General features: G+C 51.6%; 8 protein-coding genes across 8 annotated transcripts; 1 reads left to right on the top strand and 7 right to left on the bottom strand.

Moving 5' to 3' along the window:
• Positions 1-118: 118 nt before the first annotated feature.
• Positions 119-2,323, bottom strand: NECHADRAFT_35371 (uncharacterized protein; the record flags this gene model as incomplete). Its single annotated transcript, XM_003052715.1, has 1 exon — positions 119-2,323. The coding sequence occupies one exon, from the start codon at positions 2,321-2,323 to the stop codon at positions 119-121; it is 2,205 nt and encodes a 734-aa protein (XP_003052761.1).
• Positions 2,324-3,186: 863 nt separating this feature from the next.
• On the bottom strand, positions 3,187-3,828 carry NECHADRAFT_78070 (uncharacterized protein; the record flags this gene model as incomplete). Its single annotated transcript, XM_003052714.1, has 1 exon — positions 3,187-3,828. The coding sequence occupies one exon, from the start codon at positions 3,826-3,828 to the stop codon at positions 3,187-3,189; it is 642 nt and encodes a 213-aa protein (XP_003052760.1).
• Positions 3,829-4,269: 441 nt separating this feature from the next.
• Positions 4,270-6,168, top strand: NECHADRAFT_36252 (uncharacterized protein; the record flags this gene model as incomplete). The annotated part of the gene is made up of 1 exon (XM_003053206.1): positions 4,270-6,168. The coding sequence occupies one exon, from the start codon at positions 4,270-4,272 to the stop codon at positions 6,166-6,168; it is 1,899 nt and encodes a 632-aa protein (XP_003053252.1).
• Positions 6,169-7,387: 1,219 nt separating this feature from the next.
• On the bottom strand, positions 7,388-7,921 carry NECHADRAFT_92100 (uncharacterized protein; the record flags this gene model as incomplete). Its single annotated transcript, XM_003052713.1, has 1 exon — positions 7,388-7,921. The coding sequence occupies one exon, from the start codon at positions 7,919-7,921 to the stop codon at positions 7,388-7,390; it is 534 nt and encodes a 177-aa protein (XP_003052759.1).
• Positions 7,922-9,445: 1,524 nt separating this feature from the next.
• NECHADRAFT_78067 (uncharacterized protein) lies at positions 9,446-10,599 on the bottom strand (the record flags this gene model as incomplete). The annotated part of the gene is made up of 2 exons (XM_003052712.1): positions 9,446-10,541; positions 10,595-10,599. The coding sequence occupies 2 exons, from the start codon at positions 10,597-10,599 to the stop codon at positions 9,446-9,448; spliced, it is 1,101 nt and encodes a 366-aa protein (XP_003052758.1).
• A 1,233-nt stretch (positions 10,600-11,832) lies between these two features.
• Positions 11,833-13,218, bottom strand: NECHADRAFT_78066 (uncharacterized protein; the record flags this gene model as incomplete). The annotated part of the gene is made up of 2 exons (XM_003052711.1): positions 11,833-13,069; positions 13,157-13,218. The coding sequence occupies 2 exons, from the start codon at positions 13,216-13,218 to the stop codon at positions 11,833-11,835; spliced, it is 1,299 nt and encodes a 432-aa protein (XP_003052757.1).
• Positions 13,219-13,649: 431 nt separating this feature from the next.
• Positions 13,650-15,122, bottom strand: NECHADRAFT_78065 (uncharacterized protein; the record flags this gene model as incomplete). The annotated part of the gene is made up of 2 exons (XM_003052710.1): positions 13,650-14,536; positions 14,594-15,122. 2 exons carry the CDS (start codon positions 15,120-15,122, stop codon positions 13,650-13,652), a joined length of 1,416 nt encoding a protein of 471 aa, XP_003052756.1.
• A 1,354-nt stretch (positions 15,123-16,476) lies between these two features.
• NECHADRAFT_59369 (uncharacterized protein) lies at positions 16,477-20,448 on the bottom strand (the record flags this gene model as incomplete). Its single annotated transcript, XM_003052709.1, has 2 exons — positions 16,477-17,064; positions 17,197-20,448. 2 exons carry the CDS (start codon positions 20,446-20,448, stop codon positions 16,561-16,563), a joined length of 3,756 nt encoding a protein of 1,251 aa, XP_003052755.1. The 3' UTR covers positions 16,477-16,560.
• Between the last annotated feature and the right edge of the window lie 2 nt (positions 20,449-20,450).

Below are 20,450 nucleotides of genomic sequence, written 5' to 3'. Positions count from 1 at the left end.
CTTCAATTCTGTAGACCAGACTTGGCCACTACACAAAGATACATAGCAAGAGGCCGTGCCGGACATTACAAGCTCTCTCCTCTTTCTCTCCAGTGTGTTGCCCAAAAGAGGCGATAATCTACGCAGGACCCCGACGCCGTCTCAGACTCGCCCGCAGGGACTGCGCCTCAATAGCGAAAACGTCCTTTTCCTGCTTTCCAGACCCCGACTTCCTCTTCTGATTTCGACTGTTGTTGACCTTGATGGTTCCGAGTGGTTGTCGGGCATGGAACTTGGCCAACATCAAGTCCACCATCACACATCTGCCCGTGTATTCATCGTAGAGCACGTTGCGTGGCTCTGCATCGCAGTGGAGGACTCCATGCTGATGTAGTCGGCCGAGCGCGGTAAGAATCTCGTTGGCCATATCTATGCTGACTTCCTTGAATTCTTTCAAGACCGGTTGTCCGCCGTAACTCAGGAACATAAAGTCTTTGTATACGCCACTATTGAAGTAATAGGGCTTGACGAGGCCAATGACACCGAGGCAGACCGGAATAAACTCCCCCTGGATATCCCGAAGATGAATATACATCTTGTTTTCGTGGCGTAGATGTTTGGTATCCATGATCTCTACTCCTTTCGCCACGAGTGTATAGCCATGCGATGAGAGGCGGAATTTAAAGAGGGACCCCCGTGATCCAGATAGGTAGAGAGGCACGCAATCAGCATCTTTTCCACGGTCAACTGCTAGTTGGTCCCGCGCCAGACGAAGAAACTCTCCCGGAGTAATGTGCATATTGCCATGATCCGCAAAGTTAGGGCAGTTTTCGTCCATTGGGCCACTGATTGCGAGCCCGCGAAGACACCCTTGCGTGCAGTATAGTCGATCCCGGATGTTTGGTCGCATGCTGGTGCGCTCTTGTGAAGCTGCGTTTCCATCCTGCCCCTGTACCTCGCTCGACATTGCAGAGCGTGTAAACCCTTTCCACCGTTGCGCCTGATAGGGAGTATCGTGCCGCGGCCTGCGATCTGTTTCCGGGGTACTGCGCAAGACGTCGTCGTACTCTATGGCCCATGTATCGAGGCATTCGGCAGCGTCATGCCAGGCTTGACACGGTGGTGGCGATTGGATGGCCTGAAGCAGAAAGGCAAAGACCTGCGCAACGGCAGTGCGATAGAGCCTCGTCTCGTCATCACCTTGAACATCTAGGCTTGGCACACAGATGGAGTAATAGACACAGGAGGGGTCATCTGGAATATAGAGGAAAACATAGACCTCCCCCGTGCAAACATACCCGTACTGGGTGCCTTTTCCTATCATGTAGGAGAAGAGCTCAGTTACGACGGCAGTGGTAAGCCGTCTCGATGCGAATTCGTATCCCTCGCCCTCTTGGTTAATCATATCACGATCCGGTTGAATCTCTGAGGCAAGCCCAGTGACGATCTCGCCGCGTCTCAACTCATGGGGCGCCTTGTACTTGATCGCAACGGCAGGAATAGTTTGTCCGCTAGAGCGCTGGTATACGCAGAACTGGCCTGCTTCTCGGTTGCCCTTCCCTCGTGCCTTTCGTCGACGTTGGGCTGACGCTTGCTCTATCGATTCGGAGAGGGAGTCATCGGTAACCTCGAGGTTTGTGTGTACATCAAAAGCCACCGTTCCGCCGAGGCTGAGGTAGCTTCTCAGTGACGAATCGTTATACGTCGCGTCTACTAGAATCTGGGCTGCATTTTCCACAACGTCTCGCTGGCTAATTCGAAGTCCCATCTCGCAGCTGACCGGGGAAAGCAGGGATTTGACATAGTCTAGCTGATGTCGGGATGGAAAGGTGGCTTGGGAAGAAAAGGAGGGACTGAAAGAAAGCTTATCCCAGACTTTTTCTTGTTCCCTTGCGAATGTGGTCCACGGGATGATTCGTCGAGGACAAATTCGGCCGGCCGGATTCGTCGTGTCCTCTGGCTCTAGTTCCGTCAAGGGACGGTCGGTTATTATTTTGAGAGCAAGGCCAAGTGAATGGCATGCTTCGAGGTATTGTTGTGGTGTCGATAGGCGCGATGCAGCTATACATTCTTCGACTTCTTGACGTCGTTGTCGCTCTTCTTCATATATTCGTTGGTCTTCTTCTCGTTGGCGTCGTCCCTCGATGGCGCGAACTTCAGCAGCTTCACGAAGCCGTTCCTCTTTTTTGCGCAGGCGTTGCACTTCCCGTAGCTGCTCCCGGAGCCTCTCGATTTCTTTGGCTTCTTCGCTTCGGCGTTGTTCCTCGAGGGCGCGACCTTCAGCAGCTTCACGAATTCGTGGATCTTCCCGTGGCTGCTCTCGCAGCCTCTCGATTTCTTCCATGGAGGGCGGGCTGGTGGATTTGTGCGAGAGGAAGTAATCGGCGCAAAGAATGGTTTGTTATGAGAAGCTTCTAGGTAAGGACCTGTGTTGTGAATGAATGCGCCGGCCCCATCGGCCCCATCGGCCCCATCGGCCCCACCGACGGCCGAAATGTGGGGCTTGCCCAAGTCGATTGTCAATTCACCACTCTATGCCCTGTGGTCGCGATACCAGACACGCGTTCGTAGAAAAGCATGAGATACTGAGTCAACGACCTATGTCGTCTGAGGTGGGAAATATTCTAAAAAAATAAAAATAAAATAAAAATAAAATAAAAAAAATACTCAAAGATTTATGATATAATTACTTATTTTTATCTCTTACTTAGTATATAATTCACTTATTGTGTGAGGACTCTTTACTAAGGATAGACATTCTGGTGTCTTAACTTTTTCTTTGTGTACGTCCGGGTGCCAGAATACACCCCCTAAGACAAATCAACGGGATCTCTACCTGAATGAGACTTTTTGCTCTATTCTGTCTAGGTAGTTGCCAGGGATCAGCAGGCAAGTCGAGTAAGAGCCCCGCACCTCCATTAGAAACCAGTCGAAGCGGTTCGCTGACGGATGAGTTCACACTACACACCTAGCAAGTCAGGAACCAACGTTATCAAACATGAATCTTGATCAAGTGCAAGCGAGACACATCTGGGATAGCAGAATCTTGGAGACATCATTTTATCATGACACTATTGCCCTATGCTTAATCTCAACCCTCCACCTCCTAAATGCATCATTGCCCTTGAGCATTCAAGATACTCCAAGGCCTGGGGTATCCAAATCTAGCGGCATCTGAGAAAGGGCGAGGCGCTATTGCAAAGACGCCTAGTTCTTAAGAGCATCGATCCATTCCAGAGCCACCTTGGGTTCCATTCTGTTTCGGTAGTCGGGGTCGATGTAGACGTTGCGAACGATGCCAGAACCGTCAACGAGCAGAGTGGCGGGGATGGGCACCTCAAAGTTGTCCAGGCCGTTGCGCTTGCTAAGGTCGACACCAACTTGCTTGAAGAGGTCCTTGGCAGAGGATTGATCAAAAACAATGCCGAGCTTCTTGGCGACTTCGTTGTTGCGGTCGGTAAGGACGGGGAACTTGATCTCGTTCTTCTCGGCAGTGGTCAAGCTGTAGTCGGGCAGCTCAGGAGTCAGAGCGACAAGAGTAACACCGCGAGCCTTGTACTCATCGAGGTGACGCTGCAGGTGCTGGAGGGCGATGTTGCAGTAGGGGCACCACTCGCCGCGGTAAAAGGTGATGAGAAGGGGGCCATTGGCGAGCAGGTCATCGCTCGACACCTCCTTGCCGGTGGCATCACTCAAACGGAACGAGGGGAACTTGTCGCCAACTTGGACAGCGTTTTGGGGCTTGAAGAACTGAACAAAGTCCTCGATGGCGGTGGTGATGGGTTCGGAGCCGGGCACGCCCTTGAAGGACTGGGCGATGGCGGTAAGCTGCTCAGACTGGGAAGACATTTTGTAGGATTTTTTAATGAAGATTGGAGTTTTGAAAGATGTTTTGAGAGTGGTAAAGTTGTTATTGTGTTGAGTGTTGTTGATCTGATGCTGGATTCGACTCAACACCACGTCTACTATGCCAACTATATACTCGATCAACTGCCTACCAGCCCAAGCTGCAACATGATTATCAATCCTCAATTATAAATCTCGAAATGAAGTGGTCTCAGTTTGTCCGAACTGATTAATCCACTTGCGCCTGCCTGATTGTTGGTGTTGTACTACTTAATGGGCCCAGGTCCGCAGGGGTGGGAAGGAAGGTAAGAATTCGGCCGACTCGACCGAGTTCGACCGAGCTGAGTTGCATGATTCCATCTTGAAACCAACAACAACCACTAAGCAACTTTCTCCGAAGGACAGTCTTACTACACACGAATCATGGAGTCACAACCTAAGCGGATGAGACTAGGCACCAAGAGCTGCACCGAATGCAGACGCCGAAAAGTTCGATGCATCTTTCCCGAGGGATCAGACAAATGTCGACAGTGCAAACTCCACAAGGCGCCGTGCAGGCCCCAGCAGGCTCCATCAAGCAGCTCGCCGAGCACAGCGAGTCTATCACCGGACTATGTGCAATCGAACGAGGCCACTGTTGAGGCTCTTCGACTGCGAGAATGTCAGAGACTCGGTCTACCGCTAGATACATCCCTCGGCGCCATCTTTACCCATGTTGTTGGCAACTCCATCTCGTCGAGGAGCACCTCCATTGATCAAGACTTGGATGCCACTGTTGTCCTCGAAAACGCACCGCTTATGAAGAATCTTAGAGAGACTCTGCCTACCCAGCCTACTTTTGAAGCCGAGTTACCGACCCGGCCACAGGAACCTTTTTCCAATCGTTCTTCAGTGCCTTACTTGCCCTGCGCCCCGACACTGGTCAGCATTTTTGAGTATACGCAGCAATTCTGGGCCACTTGGCCCCTGGCATTCACGCCTACGGAGACCAATGAAAGATGTTTCCCTGACTCTGTACCGATGGCCATGAGGTTTATTCAGCAATCCGTCGGGTCCGCAAACCCAGGCGTCGTCGCAAGAGCTCTGGTCTGGCTCAGCATTTGCCTCCAAGAGCTGCCCAAAGACTTCAACAAGGACACACCTTTGGCTCTTCCTTGGAAGGCGTCCAAGCTCATTGACTACTACCTTAAGGAGGTGGAGGAGCTGCTGCAAACACACTCGTCTCCCGTCTGCAGCCTGGAGTTTATCGAGGCCCTCACGCTCCAATACGAACTCTTCATCTTCATGGGTCGTCCATGCAGTGCTTGGAAGAGCACTAGGACCGCCTTGAACAATGCCATGATACTGGGTTTGCACGGGTTCGCCCCGAACGGACGGAAAAAGGAGATATGGAATGCTCTATGGGTACAGGATCGACACCTATCGTTATTCCTAGGACTACCTTATGCTGTTCCAGAGCACTTCATCCGCCTCGACCGAGTTGACGAAAATGATGTCCTGGAACGGAGGATCCTTCGAAAGGTGGGCATAATTTCGGGCCACATCACCGATCGAAATTGTCACCAGCTCGAGTCGTCATATTCAAGTACAGCTCGGATCATAGAGGAGATGGACCAGCTCAAGGAGATGATACCGACCGAGTGGTGGGAACCCACCGAGGCTGACATAACCGGGTACTATGGCATAGACTTTACACGTCGTGCCATCATCCTCTTCTACTATACAACTAACAAGCTGCTGCATTTGCCTTATGTGCGCATGGCAGCCCAAGATAAGCGATACGAATACAGTCGAACCACCGCCTTTGAGTCTGCCGAAGGAATGGTGCGAGCATACCTGAACATACGAGTCCTCGGGACTGCGCCCATGAGCTGCGACTTTGTCGACTTTATGGCCTTTAGCGGAGCTGCCATTCTCGCTGCCGACCTGATATCCAAGAGTATCCCCCGTTCGGCTGAAGAAGAGGAGAGGCTGTGGAAGCTGATCATGGAACTGGCAAAAAGCATGAGAGATATGACCTCTGTGCTAGACTGCTCGGTAGCGACTCAGGGGGCCGAGGTTTTGGAGAATCTACATGCGGCGCGACACGGGACATTCTTTGGACCCGAGAACTTTGAGGTAACCATACCTTACTTTGGAAGAATGCGCATCTCGCGGGTCGAGAAGCCGGCGCCTGCTCTCCCCCAAAACGTCATCGAGTTTGAGACCAACGTCTTCAACATGCATCTTCCGACCGACCTCCAGCAATCGTGCGAGCTGACGGAGAATTGGAGCTCTGGGTGGGATTTTGATTATACGTATGAGTGGCAGGACGTGTTTAACTTTGAGCAAGTCGGGTCGTGACGGATTTTTGGGTGCCCCTCCTTTTGTGAATAGCTTCATCTCCAATCAACCACCACACAACACCACAACACCACTCGCCCAAAGCACAGTAATAGAAAATTGCAAAAAATACAAAAAACTACATCAACAAAAAAAGAAGCGCGTAAGGGACAGACATCTTCAGGCACAACCTTTTTCGAACCCCAGGCCCGTATACACCGACATGCCCACCTTATGTCAGCACACGTCGCCATCCCCGGCGTACCGGCCATCCCGAAGTGCGTTCCTCGTCAGGACCTGCTGAACAGTCGTCACCGTTGCGCCATTCGGATGTCTGTCTGTTGAAAATGGGATCCGGGGAAGTGATATATAAGGGTAGAGGCTCTGCCGGGTGTCTGGCAGTGATGGAGCGCGGGGGGGTTTTCAGGGATGGGTGACTAATCAACCCGGTTGGCTTGGTTGGAGAGATAATGGATTTGGGCATGTTCATAGGTAATGGGAAATGCGTTTTTATTGTATGAGGAGTCTTGGTTGCGCTGTTCTTGAGGAGTTGTGTTTCCAAACTCTCATGGTTACACAAGAATGTGATGGCCCCTATATGAACTTCAAACCTTGACATTGATCGCACTCCACCGCGACAACATCAAAAATTGAGAAGAATCATTAAAGAAAGAGACAAGATTGGATATTCGCTCCACTTCTGTCCATGGGTGAGATCTAGGGCTGTATCGTCACTCAAGAGTTGCGGTCGGGGTCATCACCCTAGCATGAAGCCTTGCTCAAGAAATTGCTCAAGTCGTTAGATGCTGCTACTGCTACCACCAAGACCATGGCCGCCGTCTCTTGGATCAGGAGCCGCTCCTTCATGCAAGGCCTGCGTATTCTCGACAAATACAGTCACCCAATCTGGAAGAAATTCACCGAGACTAGCTGATGAGCAACTTGTGTTCAAATGACCGAGTTTAATGCTACAGAAGAGATGCTAGTCAATCATCCCGAGGTTGAAACCATTCTCTAGAACCTTTGCACTCAATAAAGACCACCGGGATCTTAGTCTACATCACTAGCCGCCTGCCAAGAGAGTTGTGCGGTACCAGCAGCGCTCAGATAAGCTTCATCAACACCACGGGCGCCTTCTGTCCTGCTATCAAGGTCTCGCGATCATGATAACGGAAGCCATGGAGCTTCTGGCTTTATGAATGGGTATGCCATTCTGACGGGGGGGTATTTGACCTGCCCTTCAAGAAGCTGGGGTCACTCCTCTCTGAACCGCAGCGATGGCTGCCTCGGCGATGCTTCGATCTTCATCAAAGGACAAGGTGGACCCGACATTGTCAAAATCCGACCAGACGGGATCAAAATCCTCATTCTCCTGCTGTGTTCCCTCTTCTGGAACAGTGGTAGAGTCTGCTGCAGCAACATACCAGAAGATGATCTTGAGAATCCCTTGTCGTGTAGTGCGTTGAGTAACGGCGATAGGTTCAGTGACAGCTTCCGGGCGGTCCTCGGTCTTGATTGAGGACGGCAAGGTGGCCAGGCTGTTGATATCCACGGGAAGCAATTGGACTCGTATTCCAGTCTCCTCAAAGGTTTCTCGCAGGGCCGTCTCTTCAAGGGACTCATCAATGTCTTTACGACCCTTGGGAAGCATACATTCGCCTCTTCGCCGACAGCGGACAAGGAGAACCTTTGATCTTTCCAAGTCAAGCGACACGGTGCCACAGCTGATGACGAACTGGTTGGAAAAGTGTAGGCTCTTGTCTGTGGAGGACATGTTGGTGCTGGAGAGGTCTCGGGCTGTAAGCGCTGGGGACTGAAGGCGAAGCTAATGGACAAAGTTTTTTTCTTATTCTAGCATATCTTGAGTAGCCATGGCCATCCTCTAGTAAGCTTTTTATGTCTTGTAATTGTACTCTGAGAGAGAAATAAAAGGTTTGGCAAAGAAATCGGCCATGGATGTGAAGGCTGCAAAGTCGGGCTCCGCGGATCAGCATTGATCCGGGATGCTACCGGGTAGGTGTTGGTCAATCGGGTAACAACTTGGAACTCTCCAACTCAAGCACGATCGCCAGCTTCACAAAATGGTCATCCCTTGTCAACCGACGGCTCTCCTACCACTACCCGACTGGCTTCTATTTCCCAAAGAATGCTGAGAATCATTGACCATATTCGTCGTATACCGTGGACTGTAGCCGTCTTTGGAAAATTGGCAAATACATGGAGCGCTCTCGTTCGGTTTGTCGGCTCCGCACTGCGAATCCAGCCTCGCAGCTCGACAGCCCATCACGCATACCCTCTCACATACGAGCAACAAGGCGCGAGGAAGAAGCAGTTTATAGATGGCATTGACCATGATGCCATCTGTAAGCTTGCATCCCGGCATAACAACTGGAAGCCCTGTCGGATATTCGACTCGGCTCATGGCAGCTTCAATGCTTGCTTCTTTGTCGAGTTCCCCGACGACGACACGAGATGGGTCGTAACGAATCCTGATTGAACCTGCTATCTACGACGTCTGGGCCAAGCTCCAGAGCGAGGTTGCCACGATGCGGTGGGGTGCCGGCGACGCACACGCGGCTTGATCGATTATGACTGACCTGCTACTCGACCTAGATGGCAATCTTCTCATCGGCATGTTCATCGCAGATGGCCCCAACGAGAGGAAACCGTAGTATCTGGGTTGTGCCGTTATTAAAGACGAATATCTGGCATACGTTGTATGCGCTATGTAAGAAACCGCCATCATAATAGCAAGGCAGTCGATTAGTTAGGATGCAGGGTCGAACCCCACTGGCATATGCGGCCGTCGATACGAGCCGCATGCACGCGATCTACCCAGTAGTTTTGCTGCACCTCATGATTCAAGTCGAAGCACTTGTTGTAATTCGTGGTGTTGGCGGTAACTGGATGAATTGTTGAAGAGTTCAAGGTCGCGATGACGAGAAGAGATGAGGGAACACACGTGCCAACCTGGGCCAGAGACATCAGTGCCTCTCATTACAAGTCTCTGCAGCCATGTAGCAAGCAGAATGAGATAGATGCCGCGAGTATTGGCACTCAGGGCTAGGAGTCTGACCAACTACCATCGGTAACGTTCCGAGAAAAGTAAAGACCCAGGTGTTTCTACATCTGTTAATGGCCTGCAGGGTCCTCGGGGTGCATGGAACAGGACTCTTCTGTTGTCTAGCGTGCCTAGGGGGAGAAGTAGTGTAGCGGCCACTTTAATGTCTTGAAGGATGCCAGTGTCGGCGACAGAGAGTTCTTATGGCCTGAAGAGCCAGTTAGAACAGTTCTGAAGTCATTGAGCTCTTTCGTGACACTCTAGGGCGAACATAGTTCCCATTGCGCATGAGTTTTGCTTGCCATCATAAAATGCTTGTACCTCGGCCATCCACTCACTCGCTCGTCGGTCTTCCTCGTCGTTGTTAATAAAGAGATTATTTTCTCTGAGATACTTGGTGTAGCGCTCAGAGCTCTGTAGCAGCCTTTGAAGCTCCAGCTGCTTCTGCTCACAACGGAAATACTCGGGGACGACTTTCTGACGGGGTTCAGTGAAGAGTTTGGGGTAGATGAAGCTATAAAATACGTTGACGAGGTGGTGTGGGTTTCGAAATATCTCTGCAGCCCGTGACGTGACCGTGTACTCACAATTCCACTCACTCAGAAGCTTTGAGTGAGGAGAGGAAGTATGCTTTGATGCCAAGACGAAGCGGAACTCTGCAAAGTAGTACTCGGAGGCAGTGATCCATGATGGTGGTGTCAAGTTGCTTGCGGGAACTGTGCCTGCCCACTCCCAGTCAATGATGCCGACAATATGGAGCTCATGATCCACCATGATATTGGACCATCGGAGATCTGTGTGAGAAAGCACGAACGGTTCATCTTGGCGATCAACCGCTACAGGTATCTGACCTAGAGAGTCGAGTGCAAACAGTTCCAACTCTGCCGTCTCCCGGTCCAGGCTTTGGGTAGGCAGCAAGAAATCCCGAAGCAGTCGGCGCTGTTGGGAGATGAACTCGGCCGTGGACCAGCATGGCGAGGGCGAGGGCGAAGGCGAAGGTGAATATCCTTGGATCTTGAGTTCATTTATAGGTATAGAGAAAGCACCGACAATTGCTGGCGTCGAAGTTGAACCTTCGGGTTGGGCCGGCATCAACGAGCCAGCCGCCGAGAACTCAAGGCTTCGTAACTGGGCATAAATGTCGATCAGCTCCGAAAAGAATTGACGTCGGTGTTCTTTCGAGCTGGTCAAAAGCTGCCGCTCGACGAGCTTCTCACCCTCAATTCGATCAAGGATCATGAAAGCCTGCTCCGCAGAGTTATCGTGCAAGAGATAGGCCCGGCCGTACGCGTGAACTCTAGGAATGGGAATCTGTGTATGCTCTTGAATGTACCTAAAACGAAGGTGTTAGTTGTCGAGGTCAAGGCTGAGAGTATGTGGATTTACCGCATCGTGATCGAACCTAATGCATTCATGGCAGGGGCACTCTGTCGACGTGGCTCGTGCAAATAATCAAGAATTATCACCCAAAGCAATCTCACTGTGGTCGAAGCAAACCCTACTCTCCATCGAAGTTCTCCGTACCGGTCGGCGGGGGGGGGGGGGGGAATCGCAGGGTCCACGGCCGTGGCTTCCCGAAGGTGGGGGGACCCCGGAATTTCAACGAGACGTCGGTGTCGGTGGGGATCCACTCTAGAATGCGGGCCGCCGTTGACCTCAGCTCGTTAACTACTAGTGCTTTGGGGTCAATAGGAATCAAGAATTCTCCCAATTTCATTTGCCATACTCGAAGCAACCTAGCGACGTCGACTCATCGAGTTCTTTAGATAGCCTGCCCACGTGGGTCACTCCCCGCCTCCCTAATTAGACATCTGATTCGAACGACCATGCCCTCCGACCGCGGATCCGCGTGTGAAGAGCTGGATCTGGACGGTGGGGGACTGTCTCGTCCAATATTTGGATCCGCCATTGGAACCATGGCCAATGAGAAGAAACAGAGGCTTCTAGTCCCCTCCAGCCCTTTAGCCAGGAAAGCGTGTAAGATGATTTGAGGAGAAATTTAGGCAGTTACCACTTGATGACCTTCTTGTACCGAGACCTAGCATATCTGATGATCTCTGGGAAGCTGGGTGATGTGAGAGGTAAAGGTACATATTGGTTCGCGGAGAATATCATTACAGAGGTTTCTGCCATGAAGCCTCCATCTTGCGCTGTACGCACGGGGAGGAACACCAAAGATGCCAGGACTAGAAGACGCGTCCGTACTACCGTTCGCTTTGGGACAGACTGAAGTGTTGACGCGCGATCAGCCATCATTGGGCCCTCGTCATTGGCCTTAAAGTTGAACCCGGGTCTGGAGGCCAAGGCACACGCACCCGATCCGGTCCGACGTGCCTGGCTGGAAGCGTGTCTGTCGCATGGAAAGGGCATTCCATCAAGTCTCGCAAGATCACAAGGCAATGGTAAGATGGCTAACAGTCGGAACTAGCTTGAGTCTCCTGACGGGGCAGATTTGGGCCATGCTTGGCGCATCCGAGGCACCCAGTCGCAAAGACTATCACCTTGAGCCATGAGGCCGAACCCCCCTTCGCCTAGGGACTACAACCGAATTGCTACTGCCCTCCGTCAGTGAGCCGCTGTTAGACAGCATCTCCATCGAGTTCATCATCTGATTAGCTGCTTGTCTATGCTTGCTTCTCTCGCCCGCGTTGCATAGCCCGTTCTCTATCCAGGCGTGCTAATTTGTCCCGTGTCTCATCGCTCCATTTACTTAACTGGTCCAACGCCTTTTGAGTCTCGGCAGTCCCCTCACAGATTTGTTGCCATTTTGGCTCCTCGTTGTCAATGAGGTTGTTGTCCTTGAGATACTGGGTGTACCGTTCAGAAGCACGCAATCGCATCCCTAACCCTACCTGCAGCTCCTTGTTTTCGGCAAGTTGGAAGAAGCGAGAGACTACCTCGTCCCGGGGTTTCTTGTACAGTTTGGGGTAGATGAATTTGTAAAAGAGCCACACAAGGTCAGATGGATCTAGAAGTATATAAGTCATGGGTAACCTGAGATCGTCTCGAAAATCCCAGTCTTGCGCAAGCTGAGAGTGGCTGGATGATTCTTGTTCCTTTGACGACAAGACGCTCATGAACTCGGATGAAAGATCAACTTTGGAAATAATCGATCCAGTATCATGACCAGTAATCCAAGATGGGGGGAGAAATGCGTGCCGCGGGACTGTGACCGAGAACTCCCAGTCAATAATGCCGCGAATACGAAGCTCCTTGTCCACGATGATATTGTTAACGCGGAGATCAGGGTGGTGCAGGCAGAATGAGTCGTCTGCTGGATCGGTTCTTGGCCCGGAAATGGGTAGAGCTTCCTCTAAGCTCAAGGCGTGGAGCGCAAACTCTTCGCGCTCGGCTTCCTCTCGACCAAGTTCTTGGGAGGGCATTTTCCACATGTATTGAAGCAGCTGATATTGCTCTCGGAAGAATTCCCTGGCAGTGGTGGCTGTGAAGCGTGGGGCTGTATAACCATCGATCTGGAGTTCATTCTTGCGCATCGAAATAGCGCCGACGATTTTTGGCTCAAGGTCGTGATCCATGGTTGATTGAGGGGTCAAGGATTCTTCCCGGTGAAGTATCGACTTGAGTACCTGGGCCAAGATTCCAACCGTCGTGTTTGGCATCAACGAGCCTCCTTGAGAGAATTCGAGCCTTCGCAGTTGAGCAAAAACGTCAACCATGTCCCCGAAAAACTGACGGCGGCAGTCTTCTGAGCTATCCCGAAGCATTTTTTTCGTCAAGGGCTGCCCACCAATGTAATCTAGGACTATGAATGCTTGATGGGCCGAGGTATTTCGCCGGAGCGGACCACAGCCATATGCGTATACTCGGGGGATAGGAATGCTCGTGTGGTCTCGCACATATCTATGGACACGATAAGCCTTGGACTAGCTAGAAGTGAAGACAAGATATAGGCATCGCTTACTGCATAGTATAGACCTCACTGCATACCTTGTCCCATACGTCATGGACCATTGGTTCGATGGGGAGCCTGACAAGCCGGGTAGTGTCATTGGGGAAGTCAAGGACGAAGCAGACATTGAAGCTGCCTTGACGTCTGCATCTAATGCTACAAGGCAAGCCGCCGGTGTACTTGGAGGCCAGGGCACAAACGGCATCCGTGTCGATTGACTCGATGAATTCATCAGCCTTTAGTTTGCGCTGCTGGTCTGTGAGAGGCCTGAGATTGATTGGAGAAGGAGGGCCGCATCTGAAGACGCGGGCAAGGCTAGAATTCCAGAGATGGCAAATTCGTGCAAGGCAATGCGTCCACGAAAGGGCAAACATGCACTTGATGGCTTGGAGCATCGTCAAAGGCGAGCGAGTTGATCAGCATTGATGGAGGGGATGCTCACAGCCTCGACACGGAAAAAATGGGTGTGAGGGGCTTACTAAGCGTGGAATACAAACACATGTAATGCAAGAGAAACGCAGGCATCTTCCTTCAGACTGTATTATCCATATGAAACCATGGATGAGCCAACATGGCCCCCGCGCCGACTCGCTGGGCAGGCTCATAAACGAAAATCTGGGACAGCAAATCAAACAGCAAGTCCACCTCGTGCGCCGAAATCTTGGGCAGGGACCCAATGATTCTATCGACCTTGTCGCAGTATCCACCAAGGTAGGTGTCGTCAATCCTGATGGCGGCGGGTTTCCAAAACTTGGAGTCGTAGCATTTCGGATATGGCTTGTTTTCATCTTCCACGACCATGGCTGAGGAGGACTGAGTTTCGTCAAGGTTTGTCGGTTGGTCCCAAATCTCGCTCACCCATTGCCTCAGCGAGTTTCTTGTGGTGGAAAGTTCTCTCAGGGGCATGCCACGGCTCTTATCCGTTGTTGGCTGACCATCGTCGTCAAATAATGGCCCCTCCCAGGATGTCGGTATCTCTCCAATGTATTCAATAATACATCTCGTTAGATTTGCTGGGCAGTCCACGTCGAGAGTAGAAAATGGCGAAGATCCCGATCTGATGTGTAGAATAGTGCAGCCCAGGGCCCAGACATCACTCGCTGGGCTGGCTGGCTTTCCGACGGCCACCTCGGGGGCCAGAAACCCAACTGGTGTCCCAAGCGTCTCCTCAGGGGGGCCGGACGTTAGAAAAGCTTGATCAAAGTCAATCAAGGAGATATCGTCAAGCAAAAGATCTTCTCTAGACGACATAAAGTCAAGGTAACCAACAATGTATCGCGGAGCCTCTGGACCTGGAATATCACCGGAACACGTTTCCAGTGGACCAGTTCGTGGCTCGCCAAAGAGACGGTAGATGCCTTGATCGTCAAGATGATCAAGGTTGCGGAGTCGAAAAACGATATTGCTTGGAGTAATATCTAGAAGGGATTAGTTCAATTCCAGCTGGAACGAGATGCTTCACTTGCCTCCATGACAGAGGCCGCGAGAATGCAGATCCGCAGTGGCTTTTGCAGCTTGAAAGGCGGCACGGCGCGACAGCCAGGGATGAACCCTGCTCCTCAGGTAATGGGATAGGACGTGGAGAGACGGGCCACATGGAGGTAGAACGAGGCACAGATGACGGCCATTGGGGCCTTCAATATAAAAGTAGCGCTTGTAGGTGATGAACCGGCCGTCGCTCCAATGTGAAGCGATCTTATGGCACATGACTGCTTTCTCTTCGATGACTGGAGACTTGTCGGCAACCACAATTTTGAGAGCCACCCAGCTAGAGAGTAAACAGTCAGAAGCAAGCCATACTGTAGAAAACCCGCCGGCACCAAGCTTATGGACAATTCGATAGCGGCCGTCATCGTAGAGATCGCCAAGGTGAACTGGGTGGAAACCTCCTTCCTGATACAGCTCCAGCTCCTCTGTGTCGCCAACCTGGGCCGGGAGAAACCGAAACGAGTCGTCAGACCGGACGGAGGCGCCATCGGCGTCATTATCTGCAAAGCCAGTCATATTTGTCATCCAAGAGCAAGTAAGAAAAAGAAGAGGAAGAGGAAGCTATGAGTTGAATGGGGGAACCGTAAAGGTGAAGCGTGCGATGAGGAGAGAAACAATATGTAATGCGATTGAGCAAACAACCAAGTTTAACAAGTCAGCCGAAAATTAAGCGGCCAACGTTCGGGCAGTTCAGCCCCATGGTGCAGCCCAGTTGGTGGTCTTAAAGATGCCATGAGGCGGGTGGCTGCAGAGGTGATGCTATAAGGTGAATATGACTCGGTTGAAATATTGTGAGTAGCTTGCCCTATAAGCCCAACATGCTCAAGAAAGTCAATGCCACGTGGATTCCTCTGCTTTTATCCAAGGACTCACACCCTACTACCTATACAGGAGCACCCTCATGCCGCTGAAAGTGGGAAGACGTGGAGGTATTTCGCGAATGGTGCGTGGACAGACGATACAGCTTGACTACATTTATGGGAATATATTACTACCATTTACATAAGATTAACTGCTGAAATGCCATCATACTCTCTTCATAAGTGCTTACATATGTAATATGTATCAATCACATCAACGTCCTCCGTTTCCCATCATGCCGAGCGCAAACCTTGAAGGCTTGCATGTCAGTGGAAGCTATGAACGAGCTCCAACAGCCCGATGATCGACCACGCATAAGCCTGGGCCCCTATAAATCAGCAAAGATCCACTATAGATTAGCGGATAAGCGCTACGACTTTGCTGACGACGCCGCTATTTATTAGCGAGTCGCTAGGTAGGTGGCCCAGAAACCTAATCGCATGGCCCTCCAGCTGCCTCGACCTTCCCAGAAGCTCCGTGTTACTGTGATGAAAGATCATGGGCATCTAGATTCGTGGCACTCGTCGGCGGTTATCCCTGTTTCCTCCAAAGCCAAAGTTGAAGCCATTCCCGTTTGTGTTTCCGTTACCGTCGCCGCTGTTGCCAGCATTGTTACTGTTCACTAGCTCACACACAGCTCGCCAGCACAGCGAAATGGCAGGGTCGGTAAACTACTCTAGTCCGTTGGCGCCGACACCAACGGACTCACAATCGGGGCCGTCGGGAAAAACCACAGCTGTGCTAGTATTAGCGACTTTGACAAGGAAACAGGTTGCATGTATCTTGCCCGTTCTGCGCCAGAGAAGTGGCAACAAAGAGAGAAATGGCGACCGAGAAGAACTTGATGTTGACGATGTTAAGAATCCGGCCAGCGGAAATTAAAAAAGAAGGGTAATTGTCGAGAGAATTTGGTGTTGATGAGGGAAAAGTCTCCTTCATGGAAGAAAGGCCAGATATTTGTACTACCGACTTCTGTTATGCCTGTCAATCCGTCTCAGATCTCCAACATCTTGGCAAATGTCCTGAAGGCGACACTGTTTCGTTGTATCCAACCTATATAACAAATCTGTTGTGAAACAACATGTAAACAAACCTAAGCTTCTTCGTTTTCTCTCCGCTTGAACCAACCACTCTTGCTTTGCCGCTTCAGCTGCTCTCGAGACTTGATCCCCAGCTCCCTAACCCCCTCGTCACCGCAATTCGCCCACCTATCCAACAACTCCCTGGCTTCGACAATGATGTCCTTGTCCTTTGGATTGTCGGCCTTGGTGAGGAGGTATTCCGAAAGTTCAAAACACATGTAGTCTGCCGGTCCAGCCTCCTCGCCTGAAGCGACGTCGTATCCAGTCTCTTCGGCCAGCTTCAGCGCGAAGCGAACAAAATCTTTCCTGGCTGGCCAATTGTTGATGTCGTTCTTCAAACGCGCAAAGTCGTTGTGATATGGTCGTCGACGCGAAGCGAATGTCTCTGTCATCTGGCGGAGTTTCGATATGAGCTCGGCTTCTTCTTCAGGTGATCCTCCAGGGAAGGGGACGGGGAGGATGGCAATGTTCATCAGGGTCGAGTTGGGCAACAGGACAGGCTTCTTGTCTTTGCTCTTCTCGTTACTCTGGCGAACGCGGACCTCATCTGTCTTTAGGATGATTCGTTCAATAAGAGGGTAGCAGTTCTCGCGCCAGCTGGTCCAAGATTCACGGCTCCGGAACCGGTCCTCACACAGCCTCAGAACGATTCTCTCAATCAAGTCATCCTCTCCCTTTTGAAGAAGAATCTCAACGGTATCGAGTAAAAAGTCCTCTAGAGTATGGATCGTGATTCCCTTGTCCTCTAGCTTTGACTGGGTCTCGTGGCTAGGCTTCTGTAGCGCGAGGACGGAGCTCCAAAGTCCAAATTTGAACGCGTCCACGCCCTGATCGTTAAACTGCGCGAGCCAATGCTTGCCGGGCTTGGAGTTGACGAGGTCCCGGTTCTTCTTGATTAACTTTGTGATGGTCTTGATTGCTGGTGTCGGATTGATGTTGGTAAACACCACGGAGCGGATCATGTCGAAAACGGAGAGTGGCATGTAGGCCATAAGCTGGGTAAAGATCGAGGAGAGCATCGTGATGTTGACTGGCATCTTTGGGAGTTCTTCACCTTCGCCGAGGTAAAATTTGTTCTTTGCTAGGAAGAGCTTCATCCAGCGAGCGTTGTTCACGGCCGACTGCTTTAGCGCCGTCATAATGAGCTGCGCAAGCCGTCTCTTATCGTCCTCGTTGAGCCTGGCGGAGTTGGCTTGCTCGACGAGAAGTGCCAGCAGAGGGGTTTCCTCACTGACAGCAGGCAAGTCGGCGCCATCCTCTTCAGCAGCGGTCCAGTCCTCTTCTCTCATAGAGCGTCGTTCGTTGAGGTCTGCGACGACAGGCACAATGTACTTCTCTAGAGCGTCGAGGATATGCGAACGTAGTTCCGGAGGGCATGTTGGTTCTTGCATAGCGCTGATCAGACTGCTGGTAATGGTGATGCGGATATCAATATGTCGTGCCTCGGCGAGCAGACCGATCAGGATGTCGCAAGACGATGAGGCGTTGATAAAGAGGTTGTTCTGCAGAATTTGAGCAAGCATCTTGACTGTGGTGACCTTGATCCAAGGAGTTCGAGTCTTCTTGGCCTCCCCATCAGCCTCCTTGGACTGGCCTGCCTCTTCCTTGTCCATGATCTCGTTCTGCTGCCGTAGTCTCTCCGTCATGGCACCACCCATATTTTGAAGAATCTCCTTTGCCGCCTTTGCCGGAAGAGACGAAAGAAAGGCAACGCTGAGCAGTTGCCGATGCCATGCAGAGCTCTCAGCAGCGCCCTCATCATGAAGAACGAGGTCTCGGATGAACGGGGAGGCCAAAGCCGGCTGGTCAGAGTTGGCAATGCTCTCAATAACCCAAACAATGTCTCCCATGTGCACACGCATCGCCTCGGCTCCTAAACGCGACCGCATTTGATCCAGCAGAAACCTCGCGAGGTACGCCAGCTGCACAGGAGAGATGGACGTATACGCGAGCTTCTTATAGGCAAAGAGGCCCGAGGCTTCAAACTTGCGAGACCGCCCAATGAGGGATGAAAAGTGAGATGAACTACGGAGGGCATCAGATGTCGGGTTGCGAACGATGGCCTCCGCCTCAATAAGAGTGTCCATAGTTGGCTTCCAAACCGTCTCAACCATGATCGTCTCGCACTTTGCAAACTCAGCCGCCGTGCACTTTTTGAGCTTCTTCAAGAAATCTTTGACATTGTCGAATCTCTTGTCGGCCACGACTCTCAAGAGGCCGATCACAATGTCCCAGTCCCGGCGCTGGAAGCCAGGTTCGCCAACTGCCTTGGTTGCCGTCTCCAGAAGGTCGATGAGGATCCTGTTTGCGCGCACGATATCTTCCTTCACCACTGACGACGTGAATGACATGGCGTTCTCTGGGGTTTTAACACGTTCTGTTGGCATGGAAGTCAAGAGAGCTGCCAATTCCCTTGTTTTAAACACCTTGTGGCCATACAACTCCTTGCACGCCAAAGTGTCCTTGGTAAAACGGCGCGCCCACAGAACAGTATCTCCCAACGTCTCAATGTCATTGGCAGCGACGCACAGATTCAGCGCCGACATTGCCCAAAAGGCACGAAGTCCTGGCTCCCGAGCCTGTTGAGAGTTCACTCGCCGCTCCTGGATAAGTGCGCGGGTACGTTCAAGCCAACCCTCGTGCTCATTTTCCGTCTTTGACGTACGGATGAATAATGCTCTAGCAACCTCGACGTCTGCAAAGGTGCTAATATCAGGCCTCTGACGCTGCGCAATGACCGAGTAATCGGATCCAGGGCTCAAGAAGTCGCTGCTTGGATGGGCCTTGTCCAGTCTCTCAAACAGCTGCATTGCCTTTTTCGAGTCAACAGTCAAGAACAAATCGGCGGGCCAAAGACCTTTTTCGGTAGTCAATTTCTTCAGCCGATCAAGACCAGAGTCTGACCCATCGTCGATATCGATCTTGTTGTATCCTTTGGCGTGGAGGAAGAGTAGACGGAGGAGGTCATATCTCGCCTCGCTATTGAGCTTCTTGGAGATGGCCATGACATCGCGAAGTGAGTCTACGCCATCCCGTCGCTGATTCGCAGGAGATAGCTCAATCAGCTGTATCAAGTCGCTCTTGAACCGTTCCTTGACGTCGCTGTCCACGGGGGCCTCGTACCATCGGTCGATTGTATACTGTACAGGCCCGACAACGTGAAAGAGGTTGAGTTGATTCGAGATAATCTTCTTGTGCTTCTGGATGCACTTCACCACGAGATGCAGATACTTCTGTCGTGTTTCGTGATCGAATCTTCTCTTGAGCAGGCGTTTGAGCAACGGCATGACCAACTCGTCAACAAAGTCGTTAGGGACACGGATATCTCCCTCTTTGGCAAGGAGGGTATCCAAAATCTCCTCACTAAAGGCCATATTACCGCAAAACAGTCTCCTCTGCGACAAGAATGTCAATTCCTTGCCGCGAGAAAATATGTCTTCGAGGAACTTCTTCTCATGTTGCTCGCGGTGTCCAAGGGACAATCTCTTCTGCTGCGGCGACGTCCATTCGACATGTCGTTTATTCTCCCACTCCTCAACCACGTCCATGGTACACGCCGGCACAATGTTCTGATAAAACTCCCTCAGCGGACGATCATCTTCGCCACTATCGCAGAGTAGTTCCACAAGCTCCCCAAGAGCCTTGCGTCTCTCAGGTCTCGCCTTTTCAGCCGAGGCTGTACGTCCTAGAGCCTTGCACATTGTACGCACGTCCTTGACGCTGAACTCGGCCATCAACTGGGCGAGCCCAGTAGCTCCGCCGACAGCATCCCATGTCGGCTGGAAGCGGTCTCCACGACGGAGAGCCTTGGTGAATTGGCGGATAGCGTCCTGGCGTTTACTTGCGCTGTCTGTCTGTCGCAGCTCACCTACAATCGTACGGCTGTCGGGACGAGGCATGC

This window comes from Fusarium vanettenii (genome assembly GCF_000151355.1).
Source record: "Fusarium vanettenii 77-13-4 chromosome 3 genomic scaffold NECHAsca_2_chr3_3_0, whole genome shotgun sequence".
Classification (NCBI taxonomy): Eukaryota; Fungi; Ascomycota; class Sordariomycetes; order Hypocreales; family Nectriaceae; genus Fusarium; species Fusarium vanettenii.
The sequence above is the reverse complement of the archived record's forward strand: the minus strand, read 5'-3'. Positions and strand labels throughout refer to the sequence as shown.